Here is a 26,724-nt window from a genome sequence, read left to right as displayed (position 1 = left end):
TGGGTGTGCGTATGAGAATTTCTGAGTGTAGGCTTCACAGTGGGAAGAATTTGTAGAATGGGTCTGTCTGTAGTTTTCACTACAAGTATACTAAAAAATCTGGAGCTAGGTGGAGAATGGAACTCGGTGAAAAATATTGGGCCTAGCTCTTACCTAGCTAGTGTAGGGATTTTGCTGTTGGTTGTTTTTGGTTAGCATAGTTCAGCTCTTGTCTGTAGCCTGTAGGTTTGTGGCTGTGTTTGAACAAGCCTTTTTACTTTGCAGAGTCTTCGGCGCTCTTGTTGCACTAGTTAAGTGCTTTCCCTTGCTCTGTACTTCTAGCTTTTTCTTTTCAAAAAATGCACAGCCTTTTTCAAATTTTAATCTCAAAAAAACAACAAAACATTAGCATGATAAATATACTAGTGCAAGAGCAATATCATTTACACCCTCGTATGATGGGGTCTGGTGGTCTTAGCTTTACAAAACAACACTAATAAAACTCCAACCCAAGTGATAAAATTATGGGACACAGTCAAAATTCAATTGGAGAAAAAATAATGAAGCTCCAGAACCATTGCGTGCCTCTGCCTTATTACCTAAACAAAACCGAACACCGGAATCTGGCAGCAGGTGAAGGTACTCGCATTCCAAAGCTCCTTCTGGGGGTGGTCACCAATGGGTATAATAGGGGAATGGAGATCTATCAGCAAATCAACCCACTGGCAGATCCAGTGCCTTCAACACATCCTTGAACTCAAAATCGCGAGTCTGTTTGTTAAATTGTTCAACTAGTTTGTACCTGGCATCATTCAGATAGAAAGCTTGAGTGGTCTCAAGAAGCCATTGAGCCTCCACGTCAGTGAGCTTGCTGGTGAAAACAACATCCCCACGGACGAGCACCATATCCTTGGTCTCTGCAAATTCTGTGAAATATGTCGCTGTGAAATAGGGTGCTGCTTGAGTTCCTCTTGCCTTGTAATCTTCAAGACCAGTGAAAATAATGTGTGGCATCTGCACTGAAAAAACAGTTTTTTTCAATAAAAAGAAAGAGGCAAAATGTAACAAGCACAAAAAGTTTCATTTTCTTATCAAGTATTTCGAAGAACAAACTGATAATTGCATTTTCAAGATATAGCATCCTGCATTTGCTCTAAGGTGGTATAGACTTCCACCCATCAATAGTTGAGAGATAATAGAGAAATAAATGGATACGATTACCAGGTCAAGAGAAGCTAAAGTAAGAACTCATTTTCGAGGTTTAACAAATAGACGGTGACCATTAATATATACAACAAAATTATAGGAATTAGTAGATTGAAGTCGAACCTTGAACGAACATTGTTACATAACCACTTCCTTTCCATAAAGGAACGACAAAATGCCGGCTAGAAAAAAACAAGAGAAGACATGCAGTGAGTAAAACTATAGAGCCATGTGAAAATTGAAGCAGAGCTACAGAAAAAACTGTTTACCAAGTAACTGCTCTTTGCTTCATTAGGTGATACAATTTCGCCTTCATCGTTACACCAATATGACCTCTCCCCAAGTGATACTGAAATATGAGACAAAGGAACAACTCTTTTCATTACTCATAAACAAAACAGAAGTGAAGTGCAACCCTTCTGATGATAATACAAGTATATTAACATGAGGTGTAGTGGACGACTTTCAGAATATGGTCACCAGACCAGTATAAAGACTGATAAACACAAAATGATAAATTGAGTATAGGTTGCGTATCTGACAAAGAGTATATAAGCAATACTAAGGAACCACATCTTATACACATAAATACAAGATTTTGAATGGCGGCTTACTAAGTGTTGTCAATTCATCCACTATGTTGCATCTACTTAGTGTTAAATTGCTAATTGTGCCCTATTGGTGCCAAATCAACTAATGCTTCTTTCCATGTGATGAAGTGCCTAGAAATATGGTGATATCAGCACTGTTATCACTTCAGCCAACTATCGGATTTATACAATTGTTTAGATTTAATTAGAATACATGCCACTGATCCATGGATAGACACAGGATTACAATTGTGGCTTGTTGTTTTTCCATAAGTATCTTCCCTTACTTAGGTTCCATCCATAGAGACAAAGAAAACAGTGGAGATGCCGTCCACGTATATAATGGTTGGGGAGGAAAGCATGTGAATATTCAACCAAGGTGTCAGATTCTTAAGTTCATACAGACTCATGGCAGAAACTACGTCAGTGCCGAGACAAGCAAATGCTCATTAATCTTACAATGCAAATCTGGCTTTTAGAAACTCAGCTATTTTAGCGCTTCTCAGTTACCACAATGGTAACTTCATTTAAATCTTGATCAGAGTAAGAAAAAATAACCAAACATTTCCATCAAGAGAGAATAAATAAATACGACACAAAATATCACTAGAAAAAGAGTTAGAGAAATTACATCATCCCAAATGTCAGCAAGATCTTCTGGTGAGAAATTCTTGGCTCTCTCAATGTCAAGAATTGAACTCAATGTTTTCTGTTGCAAAGGCGTGAACCCAGATGCGAAATTCGAATAATCTCTAGAAGGACCAAGTGAACCCCATTTCATGTTATTTCCTGGAATCATTTTCTTTAGATTCTCTTGGGTATCGGGAGTTTGGACATAGCTTTGCAGAGAAAAAGTGTTATAAGAGTGTCTTCCTAATGAAGAGGAGGAGGAATCAAAATGAAGAAGAGTAGTCATCGAAGATATCAAACATCTTGAAAATCTTGACGAAATCAGATTCATCATCGCCATTTACACTGTAAATTAAGTATAAATAAAATAAAATTCAGATTCTAGTAACTAAAAACACAGGGAATAAACCCTAAAACTTAGAAGAAGAATGGAAGACTCTGAGAGTGTAAGGAGAGAACAAAGAGGAGCTTCATATTGGACGCCAGGGCCAGGAATGTCGTGGACTCTGCTAGTTGGGCTTGCGTCTCGATTCAGACTCGCAATTTCCAGCGTTGCGTCTTGATTTCTGGACGGGACTGCCTAATAACAAAATATACAGAAAATGGGTAGTATAGCCAAAAAGGCTCTTTTTCTGGGCCAAATGGACAGTTAGAATTTGGTCTGGATCAAATAGCCAATGAAATCTTTTTAGTGTGGAGAGACATTACTACCCTTTTATAACCATTTTAACCCCACGTTTTCATCAAAACCACCCACGATCTCCCTCTCTCTTCACTAAAACCACAACGTCCTTCATCCCCACGTTTTCACCCCAGCGTCCTTCATCTTCATCCCCACACCAGAAATCGTTTTCATCATCTTCATCTTCATACCCAGTTACCAGAAATCGTTTTCATCTTCTCTTTAATTTCATCGTTTTCATCCACTGTCTCACAACAAATTGAGGGGAATCAGTTTCATCCACCGTCAACACCACCATCAACAATACTAGAAACTGTTTTCATCCTCCGTCTCTAATACACAATTAACTCTACAACAATGATTTCAGTGAATTAGGGTTTCAATAATTTCAGTGTATTGGGAGATTTTAGGGTTTCAATCGATCTGTTTCAGTGTATTTGGAGAGTTAGTGATTCAATAAGTTTCCACATAATGTCTCCTATAACTCGTAAGTTTTCAAACCCTAACTCTTTTTTGTTATTAATTTCAGAATTGCATGATTAAAATTTTGAATTGGTTGTTTTAATTTTTATTTTGGTTGTTTTAATTTGCATCTGGTTTCATTAAGTATTAAACCAGTTTAAAACAGGATGTAACTGATTTGTTTCACTGTGAAATTGGTTGAAGTGAAATTAGATCTGGGTATCTGATTTGTTTCAGCAGGGTTTAAACCAGGATTTAACTGGTTTCATCTTTTGTTAATCTGCAGTGTATATTGTTTCAAGCAGATTAACACTGGATGAAACCAGTTTCGTTCAGGTTTAAAGATACATCTGCGGTTAATATAAGACTATTAGTATGTTGTGAATGGGATGTATGAAAAACTATGTTATGGATTGAACGAAATTGGGTTTGCATTTGGCTACGAAGTGATGCTCAGCAGGTGTTTGAAACTGGGTTTCATCAAATTTTAAGTTATAATGTAAATAACTTGTTGGTGGTATTAAATTAATGATTAAAAATGGGTTTGCATCTTGTTATTTAATTGTTTTTAATTGTTAAATTGCTTGAATTGAGATTGGATGTAATTTGGTTTTCATCTTGGCTTGAATCTGGTTATATCAACTGTTTCAGCAGGTTTACACTATTATGAAACTGATTTCATCCAGGTTTAGTTTGCAGTGTATGTTGTTTCAGCAGACTAAGACTGGATGAAATCAGATACATTCAGGATTTTGCTACTTTTTAAAGTTAACTTTTGAAGATCTGTATTAAAGTTAGGTCATATTTTAGCTTCATGGCATAAATCAGTTATTCTGGAACCTGCTGAAACTTTGTTTCATCCAAATTGTTGCAGGAAGCGGTAGCAAGAAAAGTAAGAAGAGTGATGTTGCTGAAATTACATCCAAGAATAAGCATGATGTGAAAGTGGGCGGAGAGTCTAGCACAGGGGATATGGAACTTGTGGATGCCGAAATGGATGAAGACAAGTTAGAGAAAAAGGAAGGGAAGAAAACGTTCCGATCAAACCTGAAACCGACAGTTGAAGTGCTGGAAAAACTGGTATTTACTGAAGCACAAGAGGCTGTGTTAAGGAAGACTAAATTCTGGAACTTTATTGAGGCGATCAAACAAGGTAAGGTGGGCAAGGCTGAATGTAGCAAATCTCCAAGGGCGTTAGAGTTCATCATAAGAAATTTTGACCCGAAAGAGTTGGCATTCAAGATTGGTGATCAAGTTTTCAAGACCGATGCAAATCATCTTGCTGCTGTTTTCAAAATGCAGAGAATACGTATGAGTGAACAAGATAAGAAACTTTATGGACCAAAACAAGACCCAAGTTTGAAAACTTCTGAATTTTACAAAAAATACTTTCTTGAGCCAAAGAGAAGGGATGAAAAGGAGAAAAAGAAAGATGAAAAGAAGAAGGCTGGATCCAAAGACAAGAAAAGGAAAGAGAAGAATACTGGGGACAAGTTGGATAAGAAATACATTGTCGAAGGAATACATACTGCTATGAATGAAGAAGGAACAGAAGAAGACTTGGCGAAACTTTTGTTGTTGTTCATGTTCTGTACAATATTCTTCATAAACACTGGAGGTATGTATGTCCACTACAAGTATTTGAACTGCCTACAGTCAATCGACACCATTAACAAAGTATCTTGGCCCGATCTCATTCACGAGCATTTAATGCAAAGTGTTAAAGCTGTATACGAGACACCATACTCTATCAATGGTTGCAGCTTCTATTTGCTGGTGAGTATCGTCTTCTATCTTTTGAATATATTTTTTTCTTACGTTAAATGTATCATGCAGTGAGTAACATCTTATATATTATCTTTTGAATATATTTTTGTTTTTGCAGTTATGGATTTTTGAGCAAATGAAAGGCATTAACAGGAAAGACAACAATGATTTATGGCCAAGGTTTGCAAGATGGGACTTGTATAAAGTATCTTGCGAAATTGAGGGGAAGCTTGAAACTCTTTCAAGCAGTGAGGTAAAAATATTGTTGTTATTATAACTGGATGAATCCAGTTACATCTTGTGTTGATGTTGTTTAGATTCATTTTTAAAATTCTATCCCCTATTATAACTGGATGAAACTAGTTACATCTTATGTTATAAAATGATGAAACCCATTATCTACCAAGTTTCATCCTGTGTTATTAGTGGATGAAACCCAGTTACATCATGTGTTATGATAAATTTTATGTGTTTGCAGGTTGTTGACTTTGTTGGTAGCTGGAGTCAAGAGGAGAAACAACTATGCTTGTTTGGTGATGAAGAAGAAAACACAGATGAAGATGATGTTTCCAAGTTGAATAATGAACTAGCTGAGAAGGACAAGATTATCCGTCACTTGAATGACGAGTTGGAAGCAAGGAATACAGAGTTGGAGGCAAAGGAGGCTGAGTCTGAAGCAAAGGATAAGACAATCTCAGACTTGCAAAGTGAAGTGGAAGCCTTGAAAGCGCAACTCAAGCCTCAACCGGGAACTCAGCAAGCTTCCTCTCAAGAGATTGTTCTTTACACCACACCTGAAGACTATTTCAACCTTAACATCACTCAAGAGATGAATAAACCTGTGGAGGAGGATGTTCCTAAAGACGACATCACTCAAGAGATGAACAAACCTGTGGAGGAAGCTGACAATATTCCCGAAGCAGAACCTGTAACACCAGTTCCTAGAGCAGAACCTCTAGCACCAGTTCCTACATCAGAAATCAACCAAGAAGAAATTGTCGTAGCAGAACCTCTGGCAGTTATTGGATCGCTTGAGAATAGAGTGAAGAACGTATATAAAAGGGCTAGAAATAACAAGTTTGTATCAGATGATGATGAGCGTGCAGAGAAGAAGCAGAAGGACGATAAGTTGAGGAAGTTAACAAGGAACAGCAAGTTGTGGAAAAATTACTTGATGAGTGGAATAAGACAAGCTGAAGAGAAGTTAATAAAGGAGTACTTTGTAACTGGAAAAGTAAGGTAAGTATCCGCATTCTTTCTTTTTTTCATTCTAATTTTCTTATTTCTGTAAAAGTACTGCTAAGTTTATACTAAATTATATGAACATCTTTAAATGCAGCGACTGCGTTTGGAAGTCCAATGGAGGTGTATGTATCAGTGGATTACACATCCAGCAACTTGTTTTCAATCAGCCATTGGTGAACAGTATTTTGGAGTTTAAAATCGAAAAATGGAGACAATTGTTTCAATATGGCGGTGATACCAAAGGATACTCCAAGTCAATATTTCTCAGCGCGCTTGCATGGGTAAACATTTTGAATAATACATTTTAAAATGAATGAAATTAGGTCTGCAATTTGTTTTCATATAACTTTTAAGTTAGTGTAGGATGTACCTGTCTTGCATCTATTGTTTGAAATATAATTCTCTCACTAGTGTAGGATAAAACTGAGTTTCATATAGCTATTATATATAGGATGTAACTGGGTTTCATATGATACCTGCAGAAACTGGTTTTCATCTAGCATTAATGACAGGATGTAATTGAGTTTCATCCATTTAAAAAATATGGATTAACTGGTTTTGATTCAAATTTGTATTCAGGCTGATGTTATTGCGGGAGATGAGTTGGACGCTGCAAAAATGATAAATGCTGAACTGCAAAAGATTGATGTCGAAACGCAACACTTGTTCATCCCAATGCTGAACGAGAAAGAACATTTCACATTGCTTCACCTTGACATCCATGGAAGAACTTGGACACACTACAATTCTCGCCTAGGTTCTTTAAACTATTTAAAAGAAGCTCAAATGTTGGCAGAAAGAATAAATCATCTCTTTCAAGTTCAAATTCAAAGTACTAGTATGGATGACGTTGATGTCGTCGTTCAATCAGATTGTCCACAACAGTGCGAAAGGTAGGTCGTTAACTCTTTGAACTGAGATTATAACATACAAACTGAAACGAAGTTTGAACCGACATTACATATTTTTTTCCAGATCGTTAAACTGACATTACATATTCATGTGTCTTGCAGTGATGATTGGATGATGTATGTTATCTACTACATGGAATGGGCAATGACAGACGGTTACTCCTTTGAAGGCAAAGATACTATTGGAGAGGAGATGGGCACAAGACGAATCAATCTGGCATATGAAATCCTAACTGATGAGAATAGCTGCTGGAAATTTTGATGTGTTTAGGTTGTTTAGAAATTTTTTATTAATGTAGTTCATTTGGTAGTACTTTTTTTTTTGTTGAACTATGTCTTCGCATACAGTTGTGATACGTGGATTCGTCTTAATTAAAATATGAACTCTTTTACTGAAAAATGCCTATACTTCAATTTCATGATGGTTGTGTTTGAATTTGTTAGCCATAAATGATTAAATTTGCAGGTTGAAAATGTAACCAGGCTTGGATGAAACTGGTTACATCCTAGCCTGTATAAAACTTCAATTTTTTTGTCAGATTGTAACCAGGCTTGGATGAAACTGGTTACATCAAAGCCTGTATAAAAACTGTTTTCAGAGTGTGCAGGTTGACAAAAAATAGTTTTTTCTGTCCATATGTGATGGGTGAAATCCAGTTTCATCCTGGCCAAAAATCTCATTTTTTCCCAGAATAGGCAGGGTGAAACTGGTTACATCCTGTACAATTAAATTTGAATCTTCGCAAACATTCAAATTTTACAGTGAAAAACTGAAGGGAATGTACAATTAACCAATCAACATAAGACTAAAAGATATATACTATAAAAATGAAGAGAAATACTTGAAAAATAATTCCATAAGATATATTTTTATGAACAAAAGAAACAATCCAAGGTAAATACTAGTTGCGAAAATATAATTCAAGGTAAATGAATCTTAAATGTGCAACAAGAGGCTGCAGAGAAGAATAAACTAATAAATATATCATGGTAAAAAGCTAATAAAAGATATCATGGTAAAAAGATGCACAGAAGAAATGAAGGCTGGAGATGTTCTTAAGCAGGTGCTTAACGTTGCTTTTTCGCAGGAGGATGAGGACACGTCGTCTTGTTATGATGTGCCTAAGTATGGCAGTTACCGCACGTAATTGGTCTCTTGAAACTTGCACTACCTGTGTTAGGAATCCGCTTCTTCTTCGGCCTACCATGTTTTTTTCCTACAACAGTTGGTGAGTTCACGAGATCTCCAGTAGCAACATCAATAGGCTTGTCGTAATCAGGAATGGTCTTGATAGGATGATCATACGAAGCACGGAAGCTAGCAATGCTGAAATACGGATTAATGTACTCGTAAACATTGATGTTATTTGAATGCATACACGCAATAGCGTGATCACAAGGGAACTGCTCAGTAAACCAAACCCTACAGCTGCACTGAAACTTCGCAATATTAACAGCATGCGTGTGCTTTCCATCAAAAACTTCCCACTCCATGTCACCAGACTTGGTTATTATCCACTGGACACCAGCACGAATGGAAGCCAACACTTTTTTCTCTAGCCTGGGACAAATGAATCCTTTATACGTCGCCCCCTTCCTCTTCCTTGTACTCATCTGTTCCATAATTTTAAGTCTGATCCAGTTAACAAGTGTTGCAATAGGCATACCTTTTGCTTCCTTGATCTAAGAGTTAAAGGACTCTGCAATGTTTGAACACATGTCACCGTAACGACAACCCAGACAATGTGCATTGGACCAACATTCCACTGGAATCTCACTCAAGAATTTGTGAAGACCATCACATTCCATATCCTTCAACTTTTTCATACCCTGATCAAATCCTTCATGAGTCGATGAATAGAAACATTCTTTGAACAAACCCATCGCAACACAATGCTCTCCCTTTTTCTTGTTGGTCTTACTGCGGACATTATTCTTCAAATGCTGGTAACACCAAGCATGATAGAAAGTTGGGAAAACATCACGAATCCCTTGGATCAAACCCTCATGGCGATCCGAAATAAAAGTTAGTACACGAGGACCCAAGATAGATTCTAGTTTCTTCAAGAACCAATGCCAATTCTCAACAGTTTCAGCTGATACGATACCATATGCCAGAGGAAATATTCCTACAGAAACAAAACAAACACAAAAAGAAAAAATCATATCAAACTGACTGAAACTGCTATTGTACAGAATGAAACTAGTTTCATTCTCTAGTCTGACTTCACCAGTTAAGGATGAAACCGGTTTCATCCAGTGATAATCTGACATAATTTTTTTTTATGACATCAAAAATAAAAGAAGACGTACCATTATTCACATTCTTCCCGGTAGCCGCCATAAGACAACCCCTAAATTTTCCAGTTAGGAAAGTTGCATCCAAGAACAGTACCGGGCGACAATATTCGAAACCAGAGATGCAAGCATCGAAGGCTAAGAACAAACTCTTAAACTCGCCACCTTCAACAACTAAATCAGCCCTACTACCTGGATCGTGTTTCTTCACGGCTTCACACCACCATCTCAAGTCAGTGTATGATTTAATGTCCTCGCCATATAATTCCTTGAAACATAATTCTTTCCCGGCATGCGCCTGATCGTAGCTCACTTCCAACCCATAATCACTTTTGAGTTCTCTAACAATATCCCTGGCTTTCTTGTTGGGATTCTGTTCAATCTGCTTAAATATCAAACTCTTGATAAGTTCGCGCGTAACCGGATCATCCTTTGTTCCATCACTATCACCAGCACAACATTTATGTTCCCCGTTATAGGCCTTGAGGAATAAGTGACCCTTCACATTGGAAGTCTTGGGAGCTGCATGGAACATCCATTCGCATTCCAATTTCTCCTTGTAATAACATTCCACCGTATATCGTTCTGGATCTCTCTTGACGACTCTCACCCTGCGAAAAAATGGTTATATTTCTCAACAATAAGACGAGCTTCATCTCGTCCTCCATAAAAATCTTGACCAACATCTTTTATAATAAACTCCCATTCAGCCGCCTTGCAAGATCTTTTAATTGCCAACTTTCCATTGTATGTACGTTCTTGAGACATGGGGATATCTTGAGAAGAAACAAGCTCTTGAGAGGAAGGAATAGGTGACTGAGCTAAAAGAAACTCCGTCATTGTAGATGTAGGAGTAACTTTACTGCTGCTCGGAATATGACAAGGATTAACCAACTGAGCTCTGCTAGGGTCTGGTGCTAAACGAAACTCGCTCATTCTACTCCTGCTCGGAATATGACAAGGATTAACCAACTGAGCTCTGCTAGGGTCTGGTGCTAAACGAAACTCGCTCATTATACTGCTGCTCGGAAGATGACAAGGATTAACCAACTGACCGCTGCTAGGGTCTGGTGCTAACTAAACTCGCTCATTCTACTGCTGCTCGGAAGATGACAAGGATTAACCAACTGATCTCTGCTAGGGTCTGGTTCTAAACTAAACTCGCTCGTAGTAGGTTCACGAACAAAATCAGGAGCACGAAAGGAACACATTCAAATAAACGAAGCTCCAAGAAAGACAACTGGTTAACAATACACAATGACAAGAAAGAACAGAGCTTCACATCACTGTCAACAACATTGCTTCTCCCCTCACAGTCAAATACAAACTGAATTGAGAAAATGACGAGAAAATGACGATCGTAGTAACTTGGTATGGACACGCATCGGTACCCCGGATAACCACACAGAGAAAATGACGATCCATCTTCAAAAGGAATATATAAAAACAAATCTTCTGATTCTGGATGTATTCAATTGATAATATGTAAACAAATTAGCAGCAGTACATACTAATTCAGTTCACATCACAATTGAACACACAAACTTCACATCTGTGTATATTGCATTGAAAATCAGATTACTAAACCCTAGAAAACATGATTCGAGACAAACGCAAATAATGGACAAATTGAAAAATTTACCAGTCACATAATCAACTAAACCCTGGATATTCAAAATCAACAACTAAAATCAAAAATTAACAAAAATTAATCATCAACAACTAAAAATTGCTTCAAAATCGACAGAGAAACTTCAATTGGACAAATTGAAACTTACCGATTAGACGCTATTATAGAAAGTTCAATTGCTTCAAAACTAACTCAGAAACTTCGATTAGATGAAACTCCAACTGATGAAACTTAGATTAGATGAAACTTGGATTCTACAAACGTATTAAAAAATCGCTAATCATCATGATTGATAAACGAGATCTGAAGACAAAAAACGAGCTCTGAATTGCCGATTTCTGTAGAGCTCTGTGGGAAGGGAGGAGGAGGTTCTGCAGAGCTCTGCGGGAAGGGAAGAGGAGGTTCTGCAGAGCTCTTGTTTGGTGATGAAGAAGAAAACACAGATGAAGATGATGTTTCCAAGTTGAAGAATGAACTAGCTGAGAAGGACAAGATTATCCGTCACTTGAATTGCCGATTTCTGCAGAGCTCTGTGGGAAGGGAAGAGGAGGTTCTGCAGAGCTCTGCGGGAAGGGAAGAGAAATTAATTCTCTTTGAAAAGAAGGGTTTAAAAGGTTAGGGGGTATTTTAGGTAAGAGACATTTTTTTTTAATTTTCCTGGGCCAAATATCCAAATTGGCTATATAAACAGAATATTTCTGATTTTTGGCTATATAAACATTATCAAAAGCTAAGATTCTATATGACCCAGGAATTTTGTGTGCAAAATATAATACTCCCTCCGTTTCGCAAAAAGAGATGCTATCACTTATGAAACATTAATACTGATAAGGAGATACGGATACAACATTTTTCAGAAAAGTGGGGATATGGGATGTTTCGGGATACGTGTATTTATAAAAACAAGTTATATAATGATAGTTCATTCTAGTGAAAAAATCATGTAAAATAAAAATCAGATACCATTTGAAATATTAAAAAAGATAGATTGAAAATGTTTAACATCTCGCTCACCCATTAATATTGTTTTCATCAAATATCATCATTTCTAGTTTTATCCTGTCAAGGTCCTCTCAAGGTAAAGATTTACTACTTCAAGTTCTCCCATATCGTCAACATCAGATGCATCTTCACTAATATCTCACATTCTACTTTATCTGATTCTTTCCGAGAAGATTAATTAATGTGATCAAACATTATATTCTCAACATTTTGGGGTTCAATCTTATTTCTCTTAATTTAATGGATAAAACTATACATGCTCCAATTTCTCTCTGAACAACACTGAGAATATGGTTGCCCAAGAAGCCTTAAAGCTAAATTTTTGTAACACTGGAGATGAAGCACCATAAAATAACCGCGAAGTCTTCTTTCTTTATAGTCAACAAATTATTACGTTTATATATAATTATTCGATATGTTCATGTACGAATAAATATTTAGACTTTATGTATAAAAGTATAAATATGTAAATTTTGTATACAAAAATATTTGTTTAATCATAGGAAGTATCCCCTCTTAGAGTATCGAAAGGTATTCAAGAGCATCCCCTACCATTTTTGTAATTAAAAAAAGGAGATACTTTAAATGGAGTATCCGATACGTGTCCTTAGGTATCCGACATTGATACAGCGTAGATATGGATACATCACCATTTTTTAAGTTTCCGTGCTTCATGGGCTATCACATTTTTATTTTCGCATATTTTATAGTCTTTTCAGGGTTTGTTAATAGATGCAGATTGCGCGTCGATAAAGAGAAATTGAGTGGGTTGCTGAACCGAGAATAAAAGATCTCCGGTTCCAGAGTAACTGTAAAGCAGTTCTCCGGATTTACAAGGAAAAGTTTTAAGTTGCTAGTGGAGATCTAAGTCAATCCTCAGGGATGTTAAACATTTTTAACTCTGTTACTATGATTTTAGCCTTCGTCAAAAATCCACCATCAACATGAGGTTATGAAAATGGTTGCCTTTGTAAAGGTAAAATACGAATTTAGATAAAATTTATTCTTGTAAACGAAGAAAGGTTTCCTTTGAAGAGTTTGAAGAAGTCACAAACTTTGTTGAAAACATGTCTATAAACGCATATTTAAGACACCTTCTTTTGGTAAACAATTTTTTTTAGAAGGAGTTATCATATATATCCTAAAGTTTAACTATCAATACTATGATAAGATAAATCTATCTTAGCACATAGATTTTTTTAGCTTGTCATGTAAAAGTACCCATGGATCCTGTTCTCGTCTTTTACTTAGAAGTCAGATAGGTAGGGAGAAGTTTTTACAAGAGTATAAGTACTTGATACCCACATCGAGTCATTACATTTTGGACTCACTGTTTAACGATGTGGTAACACCGGTTCACACGAGTGAATCACATTTGTGGCGAAAATAGGACTGTCATGAAGCCAGAAGAGTTTTGGTCGTAAGAACATTTATCAGCCAACATGTCATGACAACTTATTGATTTAGGGTAGATCTCCTTAGAGCAGAGCTCAACAGTTCTGAGAAGTATTTTCAGTCCATAAAGATTTGATAATCCAATATTTTGTATTTTCCATAAAGTGTCATCTAAATATGAATCAAACAGACACTCCTACCCTCTTGATCAGGTTGTAGTTCTCATCCAAGGTAGAAGATGACAACCGACCAGAGGATTATTGCTTAGAGAAATACTTCCCAACGTGTGTTTGTGTCTGGGGTGGGGGTAGGGGGTTTGGTGGATGTTCAAGAATAGAGAATTTTTTGAGAAGTTTCTCATTCTAAAGATGTCTTCCCTCATTAACCAAATAATTAAGATTAACATACGTCAAAATTCTTATCTGAGGACTTTGATTGTTTCTTCATATTTTGTAAGTTGTCCCTCGAGACATGGATAGTACCTTGAAGATTATATATGATTTTGTATAGCTCTCTTGATATATATATATTTTTTCTTCTGAACTTTACTTTTTTTTCTTTACATGTTTCTGATCTGACTTAAAGATAGGTTTGGGTGGAGAATTCTGTCTCAAGGGCCAGATAGTATCTGAACAGGACCTTAGAGGTGTGATTCTTCTTTCACAACGATTATCAGAATGACCCCATTTTTTACACTAAGAGCACCGAGGCATCGATCTCGTGTTTTTAGAACTGGTTTGGTAATTCTTCATGATAGATTTTGAGGAAACATATACCACAGACTGTGCATAGAAGAATTCGCTGATAAGTCTTATAATATTTTCCCCAATTAGAATTATATCGATTATTCTCGTTACATATTTAAGATCATGCATAAGAATAGTATCTCTAATTTTTCCGTTTTTCAAGAGATCCAACTGTAAGTTGTACTTTTCCCAAAACAAGGTTTAACGTTTCTTTAATGAAGGAATCCTTCATTAAGAGAATTTCTTCTAATAAAAGGTTAGTTTGATTTTATGGAGTAAAAAAATTACTTTCTAGAGAGATGTCCATGATTTTAGGCCAAGCACAATGGTTGATAATTTTGCATCGCTATAGCTTGATTGGATATAGCACAATATGCGTACTTGTATGCTAACTGTTGCAAGTTATTCCAAGTCTGGGAACCATAGTATGCATACCCGTATGCGTACTGGTTTGATAGTTGAAGTCCGGGAACTTAGTATGCATACCCGTATGCTTACCGTCTTAAAAGTTCAAATCCGGGAATTCAACTGAGTTTGGTCATGTACGATAGTTTGCGTGCCCGTTCGCATACTGGCGAACCCAGACCAAGTCCGACTACTTAGGTATGCATACCCGTTTGCATACTTGAGTGGGTTAAGTTCTAAAATCGGTTTGTTCATGAACGAATACATTTATATAATAAAGAATGCAATCTTTTGCAAACTGTGGCTATAATGTTCATGAATTGATTCGAGTGAATCAAAATCGATTTTGCTTCGATTGTGTCTTGTATACTTCTATGAGAATATAAACAATAGAACAACTCTAGAACTAAGTTCATTTGAGTCATTTGACCTAGTTGTGATTAGATGACAAGGTTGATATGAAAGTGTTCATATGGCTAACTTCGGTTAACTATTGTTGAGCCAACTATGTGCACATGTTTAGGTATGGTTACTCATATCTAAATGAAGTCACATTTCATTTGTGTATAACAAGCTAAGTTCGATCTAACAGTTGAAAGATATTAGCTTGTCTCTAACCAGGTTTTCATTTAACGGTGAATATTGAATGCTTAGTTACAAAGGTGACATTGATTGCAAACCCTGATTTGAAGACTATATAAGGGATAACTCTAGCAACTGGGAAACTTAATCCCCACACCTCATGTGTGATGCTAGTTGCGACTAGAGTCGATTCTCCTTTAACCTAAGTTTTTCCTAAAACCATTATAGGTTAACGACTTAAAGACTTCATTGGGATTCTGAAGCTAGGCCCAACTATTTTCTGTGTAGTTGCGTGTTATGATCTTACTTTGTTCTATCGTATTGAGTATTATATTCTCTAAGATTTGCTCGAGATTCAATCTCCGAAATATAAGATAAAAAGTAGTCACAAACACCTTCGTCTCATCGTTTGTGATTTCACAATATCTTGTTTCGCTTCCATACGATTAAGATTATTGTGAGGTGATTGATATTGCTAGGTTGTTCTTCGGGAATATAAGTCTGGTGTATCAATTGGTTCCTGTTCACCTTGATTTATCAAAAGACGGAACAAAAACTCGCAGCATTTCCGTGGAAGACAGATTCATCTATTCAATAGACTTTTCTGTGTGAGACAAATTTGTTTATCAAGTCTTTGACTTTGGGTCGTAGCAACTCTTAGTTGTGGGTGAGATCAGCTAAGGGAATAAACTGCGCAGAGTCCGGCGTGGTTCAAGAGGCGTAAGGAAACCGACTGTACCTTAATCAGTGTGAGATTGGTTAGGGCTCAACTACATTCCAGTCCGAAGTTAACTTGTAGTAGGCTAGAGTTTGTAGCGTATTAATACAGTGTGGTGTTCAAATCTGGACAAGGTCCCAGGGTTTTTCTGCATATGCGGTTTCCTTGTTAACAAAATTTCTGGTGTTTGTGTTATTTCTTTTCCGCATTATATTTTTATATAATTGAAATATCACAGGTTGTGTAGTTCAATCAATTGATGAATCCAACCTTTAGTTGTTGATTGAAATTGATTGATGCTTGGATATTGGTCTTTGGCCATCCAAGTTATTTCTCATATTAATCCGACTCACAGATTTCTATCTGTTCGATTGCAGATTGATTTGATAAATTGAGATATAACTCTTGGATGTATTTTCCTTGATTGAGTCTGACTGTGTGGTTGATTCTCTTGGAAATATATTGGAATTAGTCCATACAGAATTCCAAAACGAAATATTGGGTTTGGTTGTTAGACCCCCGCTTTTTCATAAAGCAAATCTCTGGATAATATATTAGTAAATTATACTTGTATACTAGCCAATATTGAATTGTAAAAACTGAAAATTTGTATTTATTGCATATTTTTGGATTTGGAAATTTCTTGGTGTCCAAACTACTTTGGTTATTATAAATAACGAAGTTCGTTATTCTTGTAAACTTATCCCCTGACATATGTACTTCATCTTACACTTGGTGTGAGGAAATCCTATTAATAGTATTCTCGTAATACTTTCTCAAGAGGAAAGTAATCTAATTAGCTGAAATCTCTTATGTGCGCTACATTGAAAGACTTCTTCGTGACCAGGAAGCATCTAGCAGTACTGTTGGTGGGAAACTAGAATCTTTTTTTATTTAAAGTTTTCGATTATTGATTTGAATGACTAACGGTAGTTGAACCTTGATATCACCTAGTTTGTTTATTCTGTGATCCTTCTCTTCTGATATAAAGTCACTCAAACTAGATCAAGGATCAACGACCTCAGATCTGATCTTTGATTCAAGATATGAAGATATGACTTGTGATCATCCATTGTTAATAGACTCCAATCTGTGAGTGATCGATCACAAGGAAATCAAGTTGTTCATGCAAAGTACTTCGAAGTCTTGTTAGAGCATAGCTCGGTTGAACCCACCAAGCGTTGGTATGTCAAGTTGGTTGTCATATTTCAGTGAATCAAAACTCATTTAAAGAGTCACTTGATTATATACTAGAGTCAACTTCGTATAGGTTAGGTTGAAAGTATTAGGATATGAGACATTACAAGTATTGCGAAGACTTGAAGAAGTGAAGAAGTAAGAAGCTACAACGACAACATCATCCTTTCAATTGAGGTTAGTGATATTTGACTTGAACTGTTACATTCCCTAACGTATCTTTCAAGTCGTGCATATTGAAAACAAAACTGCGAAGCATGAACACTCTAGATAGACATAGTATTAAGGAATACAATACGAGGTTTATTGCTTAACCATTAAACTTTGTAGATAAGACATCAAAATAATCGTTTAAATGCTATTGTGATTATGTATGGGTATGAGGTGAGGATTTGATCCTAGGAAACAATGTTTTACATGTGTTTTAAGGAAGTAAATTCATGAACTTGTTTTGTGAATAGAAAAGGAAATCACCATGCGTTATTGGTATAGTTATTCATTGCATATCTTGTGAACAACCAATATGTGTGATTAGTATAACCGCTCATGACTTGTTTGTGTTCTTGGTAAAACTATTCACAAAGGCCTGACTTTTGTATTGGTATGACTTTTATTAGTGAAACCGATCTTAAGTAATCACCTGAGATGGTATGATCGAGTTTGTGATTTTGTGTATGACCAACTCTAGGTAAAGGGGAACCGATCCTAGTAAGAGGTGCAACACATCACAAAGGGGAATCGATCCTTGTATGAGGTGCAACATGTTTTAGCAGAAAGGGGAACTGATCCTATGGACATGTGCAACACATTCAAGTTAGATACCATATATATGTGGGGAACCGATCCTAGTACCTAGTCAACCGAATTTCGGAAAGCTAGTGTGACTATGCACAGTACTCACATGGAAGTAGAACCAAAACTTGTTTTGGTAGAACCGTTAAACCCATGATTTATGATTGAGTGTTCTTGATCAATCACATAGTTCTTGAAAGTCAGATGAACTAATTCTAAACTTGTTTGGAAGTGTGGCAAATCGTTTACAGAGTAAGGATGTCGACATACTTTGAACAAGTGCAGTAACGTCTATCTTTAATTGTTCAAAGTTATTCCTTAATAGCTAAAGGAAGAGAATCCCAGGATCGAAACATAAATAATTTAAGAATCTTTTATTTAAGGTTTTTAATTTTATTTTAGGATAATGAGAATTAGTAATGTGCATTTACTAGTTGGGAGATTCTCCAAAGAGATTTTCGGTCATTATTTTGGACAGAGCATTTCCAGGAATTATGGAAACCGAATTTGGAATATATTGCATATCTTGAGAATATTTTCGGTTTTGGAAATTCCTTGGTGTCCAAACTTCCTTGTCTATAAATACTTGAAGTTTTCATTTCTAGCAAACTAATCCTTCGTGACAGCAAACTTTCTCGGTTGTGTTGTTACTGGTGAAGCCGCCTATTGGAAGAGGAGAGTAACCTAATTAGGCGAAATCTCTTAAGGCCGCTCAGTTTAAAGTCATCTTTGGGATTGAGAAGCTCTATTAGTACCGTTGGTAGGAAACTAGGTAATTGCGGTTTCTCTTGTGTTTTCGATTTATTTGATTGACTAACGGTGGTTGAACTTTCATTGCACCTAGTTTGTTTATGCTTGAGAATCTTCCCTTCTGATATAAGATTCACTCAAACTAGATCGAAGTTTCGACAGGGATCTTTAGACTATTTGTAGATCTAAATAAGTCTTGCGATAATCCATTGTTAACATACTTCGTTCTGTGCATTATTGATCACAAGAGATTCAAGTTGTTGTGTGCAGGCGTTTATTGAAGATCTAAGAAGATTTGAAGACAAATAAGATATTGAAGATTTCTGATTTGGGGTTCATAATATTTGGTGTGCACAATACTTGTTTCGGTATAGAGGATACAACTATAATCGGTTTATCCTTGTGGTAGATTAGATTGATTAGTTGTGTAGATCGACATCAATACAATTCTTTGTGATTAAAAGTATTGATTGCAAAATCTTAACAATTACCTTTGGTGATTGAACATAAGATAGATCTAAGAAACTGATGAAGGAGTTTATTAAGATAAACAGAAGAGCCTTTGTCGAACTCACGTCACTTGGTTGAAAAGAGTTGCTACCAAACAAATTTGTTGCTGCTTTACTGTTTGGAATACGAACCAAAGGAACTAGGTGAACTATAGGTTTAGTTGTTTGGTCTCAACTATGCGAAGTTGGTTTGATTTTGTATAGCGGCTTAATCCTGAGAATATTCAATTCTGGACAAGTTCCCAAGGTTTTTCTGCATTTGCGGTTTCCTCGTTAAAAAAATCTTGTTGTGTTATTTACTTTTATTTTCCGCAATTATAATTGTTGTTATTATAATTTAAAGTAAATTACACAAACTTTAATTCCTATTTTACTTGATAGTAATCCTATTATGTTTGGTTAAGTCTGAACCTCTTATCAAGTAAACATAATTTGTTGTATTGTCCCGATCTCGTATCCATAGACGATTACACGAAGTGTGAACCGATTAGTTGTATTGTCTCGACTCAGTCCATAGATAATCACTTTCAGAGAAAGGACTTATAGGTAGGAAATTTTTTATCTTGAGGTATATTTGGGTACCCTCGCCTTTTCAATTGGTATCAGAGCAGGCAAACACGAAAATATCTAACAATATGTGTTTGGTGCGATCCAACGTATAAGAAATTGAATCTAATGGTCGATTCAGTTAACGTAATGACATGATTTGACTACTTTAAAAGATCATGGTGAAAAACACGTATGAAGTATGTAATACTCTTATTCCTAAACCTGTTAGGAATTATGCTTATGAATGTCTTGAGTGACTCACATAATCCTTTGGCTGTCATAGAATTGTATATCATTATAGTAAATAACAATGATACAATGGCCTATGAGACAAGTCATATCTTGAAAATGCATAAGATTCTGCTCATAATTTTTATGAACATCGGCTATTGTGTTCTGGCAAAATAAGGAATCTTAAATATATTTTGGATGGCCTACCAAAGTATATACATGTATATTTTCATATCAAGGACTGTCAATGTTTCGCTTTCTAGGATGTTGTTTTGGAAAAATATGCGATCCTACAAGGAATGAGTTTTCAGTTAATAATTCTATTAACAATGGTTTGCTTCATACACCTCACAACTGTTTTAATGAAGCAGGTGATCTTTTGAAACATCACAGGGTTTATGATTCTGATGGTATTTTTAACAAATATCATATCTTGTTCAAATTATCTCTGTATACTCTAGTAAATTCTTGAATAAATTTCAAGTAAGATTATCAAATACTGGTAATAAAAGAGTAAACAGATTTTTGGACAAAAACATGGAATCAACCCGAAATAAATATCAAGTCCATGAAAAACCAATTTTCCAAAAGAAAGACCTGGATAAAATGGGAATTCCCCACAAGTCTCGGTTTCCGATTTTGAGAGTATTTCCTAAAATTAGTTATTTTCGGTTTTTGATGTCATGTCTTCCTATAAAAGATAACCTCTTGCTATGTGTTCAAACATATTGGGGAAGATTGATCGAAACCGTAACTAGGGAGTAAGCTTCACTGAAGAGAAGAGATTCGATTCAGATATTTCAGAAACCAGTTATGTGAAGTTTGTTCAAGACCGAATCTGGGGAAATATGTCCGCATTTGAAAAATATTCACCTGATATAGTAAGAATTTTTTTATGGTAATATTCACAATATTAATCATGAAAAACTTACATTTAGCACTTTGGTTGGAAATACTTTTCTTCATGTCAACATAAAGATGATATCAGAAATCATCAACTACAATGAGTAAGGTCATATGATTACTGGTTTTGAAATTGAGCACGATAACATTTCAAAACTCATCACTGGTAGAACTGTTGAATGGAAAAAGGGAAAGATGCTAACCAAATACGTACCCTTTCATCTTAGGGTTTTCGGTAAACTCGTTGTAGCAACCATGTTTGCCCGTACAAGAGATTCTTCTCTATGGAATAGAGAATTTGCTGAATTGGTATACTACCTTCTTGAAGGCAAGAAACGAATTGATATTTGTGGAATAATTATCAATCAAATGATTAAAATTATTGAATCTCTCAATGTCAAGGTTTCCATAGAAATCTTGGATATCCCTTTCTCATCACCAAGTTGTGTGAAAGTGCAATAAGGAACAAATTCAGAGATGAGAAAGATACTAAAACTGTCTCTCAGGGAATTATCAATCATATGAATGGAACTCAAAAGAGATCGAGTATCTCATATGATCAAATCTATAGTAATGGAGATCTCATGTTCCACATTTAACTCTTGGGAGACAATTGGACTGTATTCAAAAATAGTTGGCATTTGCCTATAGAAATAATCCGGAAACCCTTGAAGGAATCCTAAAGATCAATAATGAGTTCCTAAAAGGAGAACAAGAAGAAGACTCTGGGGAAGAATTTGATGAGTAAACAAATGAAGTCTGATTTGTCTTCAAGAAAAGAGAAAAATAGACATCAATTTTTGATTTTTTTCAATGATTGTAGTTGGTCTATTATGAACAAAATTATTTGATTTATAATTTTTCTTGTGATAGTTTTTGATTTACTAAGCCTGTGCTTGAATGCTTTATTACTGCTATTGTTAGAGCATAGCTCGGTTGAACCCACCAAGCGTTGGTATGTCAAGTTTTGTTGTCATATTTTAGTGAATCAAAACTCATTTAAAGAGTCGCTTGATTATGTACTAGAGTCAACTTCGTATAGGTTAGCTTGAAAGTACCCAGTTTTTTGACTAAAAAACTTATGAATATCCCCCGAAGAGTATTATATTGTTGTTCAACCAGAATCAAGCGTCAATATTACATAAGCTCTGCAAATAGCCTTATCTTCATCCAGACTATACTTAAAACCACAAGTTTTGGGCTGAACATTTTCTGTTCAAGTATTTTGTGTTTGTGATGAATTGACAATTTTTTTGGATCCCCCCTTTTTTCATTTAGAGATTACGAGTTTGAAAATGAAAATTTGAGTTGAAAGTGAAATTATTAAAAAATTTGGGTATAGAATGTGTGATTTTATAGTCGAAAGTAATCGAACTTATAGAAAATGAGATTATAAACTTTGAACGGAACTAATCGTTCTCTGCTCAATTTGAGACGATGGTCGTCTCAACAAGAGCCGAACCTCGGCCTTTCCTAGGCCGACGGTCTCAGTTTCATTCGGTCGGCTCAACTTAAGACGGGATGGTCGAAATCTCAAATCTATTCCAGTGTGGGTCAAATTAGCTCATTTGCCCACCCACTGTTTTTGCTCTTAATTACATACCAAACGCCCAGCTTGCCTGCTTTGTTGGTGTCTTTCCGGCGGGTTCTTAGTCTGACATGGTGATACAAAGTGTTTTAGTTTAATGCTCCGTGGTACGCATGCCTCGTAAAGAACACACTTTCTTTGCTGTTGCTTTTCTCTTTACAAAAAGGAATTTTCTTAGCGACATATCAAAAGTTAAAAGAAAGTTATAAAAGGCAGATAAGGTAAAGAGAGAAAAGGAAGAATATTCTATCATTTCATAAGTACTAATTTTCACTTTTTTGTGCATCTCAAGAACAATTGAACATGAACCTCAAAGTTCAAAGGACCAGAAAGACAAAGAGAAGACCAGAAGCAGCAGTGGTTATGAAAAATATCTAGGAAATTAGGAAAAATTATGCCACCTATTATGCCACCTAAGAGCATCCACGGCGGACGAGTAAATCTATTTATTTGGTAAAAAAATAAGACACAGTGGGACGGATTATTGGCTAAAACCCAGACTATAACGAAATTCCAGACTATATTTGGTCTGGGACCAAGACTAAACCCAAATATAGTCGAGCGGTCGTATAGTGCACGCCCCACACCAGGCGTACATAAAGTCCACGCCTCATACTAGCCGTGCTTTATACCTCCGTCCCATATTTTCTTTTATTTTTTTTCCTTTAGTGTGGGGTGTGGTTTATACATCCGCCCCATTCCTTTTTTTTCCTCTTTATAGTGGGGCGGGCTTTATACCTCCGCCCCATTTTTTTTTTTTCATTTTTGGAATCTCCCCCATCCGGCGAACGTATAGTATATGCTCCACCAAATTTAGTCTTTTACCCGTAGCGTCACACACCAGACTAAACTCAAATTTGGTCGTTTTTTTAGTCTTTGATCTTTGATTATACTCGCACCATTGCGTTGCTGTAAGGGCATATAGGAATTTACAAAAAAAAAAAGAAAAAAAAGGGCATATAGGAATTTCGTGCAGTACTGCTATAGGTCGTATATATGCCTTGTATATAGCCTCCCCATTGCGAATTTGTGGAGACCCACGGAGATAAACCAACGTTTTACTCTTTGCGAGGATTAATTGATCGTCTCAAATTTGAATATTTTCATGAAAATTTATCATTTGCAAACAAGTCATGCACACTCGGTTTGCACTCGGTTTCCCGTTTCAGCCTCTGAAGAGCCATTACTTGCCAAAAGCGTAGCCCGTTGTATCATAGCACACACCGTCAATTTTAAATAAAGAGAAAGTTTTCATGTTCTTGGCGGTTTGGTGCAGCATGATCTCTTTTTCAGCTCCATAATTGTATAAGTCACTCCCGAATCTACAAAAAAGAGAAACCAAAGCAAGTCCCCACTGCTTTGGCAGTACCCATTTCCAGAATAGAAGGGTATTTTAGCATAAATTGTGCTACCAAGGATCAGAACTGATCCAGACTTTAGAGTGCGTCACATATGCCATTTAATTTGGATAAAAGATCACTAAGACTGAATCTGAAAGATGCACAGGAATGACAAGAGTGTTCATCAATGCACGTGATCTGCAGTCGAGGTGTGTTACTGCCTCTTCAATTCCAATGCGGACGAGAGTGGGGGGTGTTCATCCTCTATCTCAGTCTCCCCCATCCCACCAATCATCATGATGATGATTTGCCTTTCGGACACAACACCCTTAATTTGTGTTTAAACCACTTATGTATGGCTGAGATTTGTTCTTTTGTTTTTTCTTTTTGATCGCAGGCTGGAATAATTTGTGTTAAAAACTACTTATGTATGGCTGAGATTTTGTTCTTCTGTTTCTTTGGTTTTTCTTTTTGATCGCAGGTTGGAATTTTGCTAGGACAACTAATAGCCTGGTTGCTTCACAAAGTTTGCTTCAAAAAGTCATTCTTATTAGCGCGTTTGGATGCACAATCAGAAGTTATTTTTCGATTTCTGGAAGTCAAAATATCAGAAGTCAGTTTGGCAATAATATTTCAGAACGACTTTTAGAAGCAGAAAAGTCAGCTTTTTGTGAAGCAAAATAGTTTTGCTTCTGAATTCTGCTTCTGACTTCTACATCTATAAAAACAGAAATCAGAAGCAGATTTGTATCCAAACGCGCTATCAAACTAATTTCTGACTCTTTTGTTTATAGAAGTCAAAAAGTAATTTCTGGAGTGACATTCAAACATGCTAGAAGGCATATTCCAATGCTCCGTGTTAAAAAAAATCCATTTGTTATATTAGGTGGCATGGCAAACCACCCCTGCCACTATGCAAAAAGAACGGAGCAATAGAGTGTCTATTGAGCGATATTGTCTTATCGCCACAGTAAAGACTCTATCACTGGTTATTTTCTGAATATCGCTCAAAGGAATGTCTACCCAATGGTTAGTTCTTTGTCGTCTATAAATAAGTAATTGTTAAGCAAAATATTTACACCAAATTTTTTACACAAAATTTTCTATATTTCTCTCTTTCTCAATCTAATTTTTTTTTTTCAAAATTTCTCAAATGGCGGGATTTCAAACCCGATTAAATTCGGCAACACAACTTGATTTTTCTGGAATAGTACTTGAAGCTGTTGTTAAGAAGATATGTATTTATAAAGAAATCTATATTATAAGGGACAATGATATTTTTCTATTTGGACGGAGATCTACAGTTTGGACACATAAAAGACGACCCAGATTAAGACACATATTTAAGTTATTCAATTACATTTATGGGATATAAAGAATGGTCCAGATTGACCTATATATTTAAGATTTTCAAACTTATAGAGAAGGGTCCAGATTAATTCACATATATTTTTCCTAAGATAATAAATTCAGACTTTTAATGTGCATTGGTCACTCATTTGTTTGGGAGTTATTCCTCCCATTTAATGTCAAACCGTTTTTTATTATTCAAAATTAAGTGCCCTTTAACTTAGCTCTTAACTTAATCCCTTTTATAATCAAATTCCTTTGTCAGCCGTTCATCCTTTACATAACTCTATTCTCAAGGTATGATTTACAATTGTTTTGGTTGATTGAGATAATTGTTGTTAACCTTTCCTTTCAATTTTTCGTATAACATCAATGGATTCATGGAGTTTGATTTTTCTTTGTTTCTTTTCATTAATATTGTATTTTGTTATCTTAATTTTGTTTTTCATTTGCAGTCAAAAGATACTGATCAAATATGATTGTCATCTATTCAATTTTATTGTTATGTTATTTTTTTTGATACCATACCATTTAATTTCTTTTTGTTTCTATTTTGTATTTTCTATGGACAGGAAATTGTCCAACCAGACTTTGACTTTTTCAGGACAAATCAGAGGATTTACTTGGAGTGAAAACAAATGACGAAAAAACGATGATTTCATTGTTATGCCCTTAACTCTTTTTTTTTCTTTTTTTTTTTCTTTTTATTAATATTGTATTTTGTTATCTTAATTTTGGTTTTTCATTTGCAGTCAAAAGATACCGATCAGATATGATTTCCATCTATTCATATTTATTCTTATGTTAGGTTATTTTTTTTAATACCATAACATTTAATTTCTCTTTGTTTCTAATTTTTTATTTTCTATGAATAGGAAATTGTCCAACCAGACTTTGACTTTTTCAGGCCAAAATCAGAGGATTTACATGGAGTGAAAATAAATGACGAAGAAAACGATGGTTTCATTATTATGTCCTTAACTTGGGTTGGTAAGTAACATATTTTAATTGTATTGCTAATGTTGGAGATTTCAAACTCTTAGTTGGATTAAAGTCGTTTACATGTTGGTATCAAATGGATTAAAGTTTCTAGATTATATTTGTTATTCTTTTATAGTTCAGACGATGGTGTTTTTCTATTTGAACAGAGATCTACGGTTTAGACACATAAAAGACGATCCATCTAGATTAAGGCGCATATTTAAGTTATTCAATTACATTTATGGCATATAAAGAATGGTCCAGATTGAGCAACATATTTAAGATT

At 35.6% G+C, this 26,724-nt stretch overlaps 2 protein-coding genes across 2 annotated transcripts; both read right to left on the bottom strand.

Moving 5' to 3' along the window:
• Window positions 1-369: 369 nt before the first annotated feature.
• LOC113334129 (ATP synthase mitochondrial F1 complex assembly factor 1-like) lies at window positions 370-2,855 on the bottom strand. Its single transcript, XM_026580484.1, has 4 exons — window positions 2,407-2,855; window positions 1,455-1,534; window positions 1,309-1,367; window positions 370-998 (listed from the first exon to the last, which is right to left on the bottom strand). Exons 1-4 carry the CDS (start codon window positions 2,743-2,745, stop codon window positions 694-696), a joined length of 783 nt encoding a protein of 260 aa, XP_026436269.1. The 5' UTR covers window positions 2,746-2,855; the 3' UTR covers window positions 370-693.
• A 6,300-nt stretch (window positions 2,856-9,155) lies between these two features.
• On the bottom strand, window positions 9,156-10,305 carry LOC113354139. The gene is made up of 2 exons (XM_026597571.1): window positions 9,786-10,305; window positions 9,156-9,601 (listed from the first exon to the last, which is right to left on the bottom strand). Exons 1-2 carry the CDS (start codon window positions 10,303-10,305, stop codon window positions 9,156-9,158), a joined length of 966 nt encoding a protein of 321 aa, XP_026453356.1.
• Window positions 10,306-26,724: the final 16,419 nt, after the last annotated feature.

The sequence above is a fragment of the Papaver somniferum genome, chromosome 1, assembly GCF_003573695.1.
Source record: "Papaver somniferum cultivar HN1 chromosome 1, ASM357369v1, whole genome shotgun sequence".
NCBI classification, from domain to species: domain Eukaryota; kingdom Viridiplantae; phylum Streptophyta; class Magnoliopsida; order Ranunculales; family Papaveraceae; genus Papaver; species Papaver somniferum.
The sequence above is the reverse complement of the archived record's forward strand: the minus strand, read 5'-3'. Positions and strand labels throughout refer to the sequence as shown.

What these genes read in the sequence shown, in the direction of transcription:
- LOC113334129 (XM_026580484.1), bottom strand. Translation starts at nt 2,745, where the DNA reads ATGGCGATGATGAATCTGATTTCGTCAAGATTTTCAAGATGTTTGATA. An exon ending in TTGCTGACATTTGGGATGAT is followed by an intron (nt 1,535 to 2,406) that starts GTAATTTCTCTA and finishes CTCATATTTCAG; the next exon opens with TATCACTTGGGGAGAGGTCA. An exon ending in AAGCAAAGAGCAGTTACTTG is followed by an intron (nt 1,368 to 1,454) that starts GTAAACAGTTTT and finishes GTTTTTTTCTAG; the next exon opens with CCGGCATTTTGTCGTTCCTT.
- LOC113354139 (XM_026597571.1), bottom strand. Translation starts at nt 10,305, where the DNA reads ATGTTCCATGCAGCTCCCAAGACTTCCAATGTGAAGGGTCACTTATTC. An exon ending in CGGGAAGAATGTGAATAATG is followed by an intron (nt 9,602 to 9,785) that starts GTACGTCTTCTT and finishes TTGTTTCTGTAG; the next exon opens with GAATATTTCCTCTGGCATAT.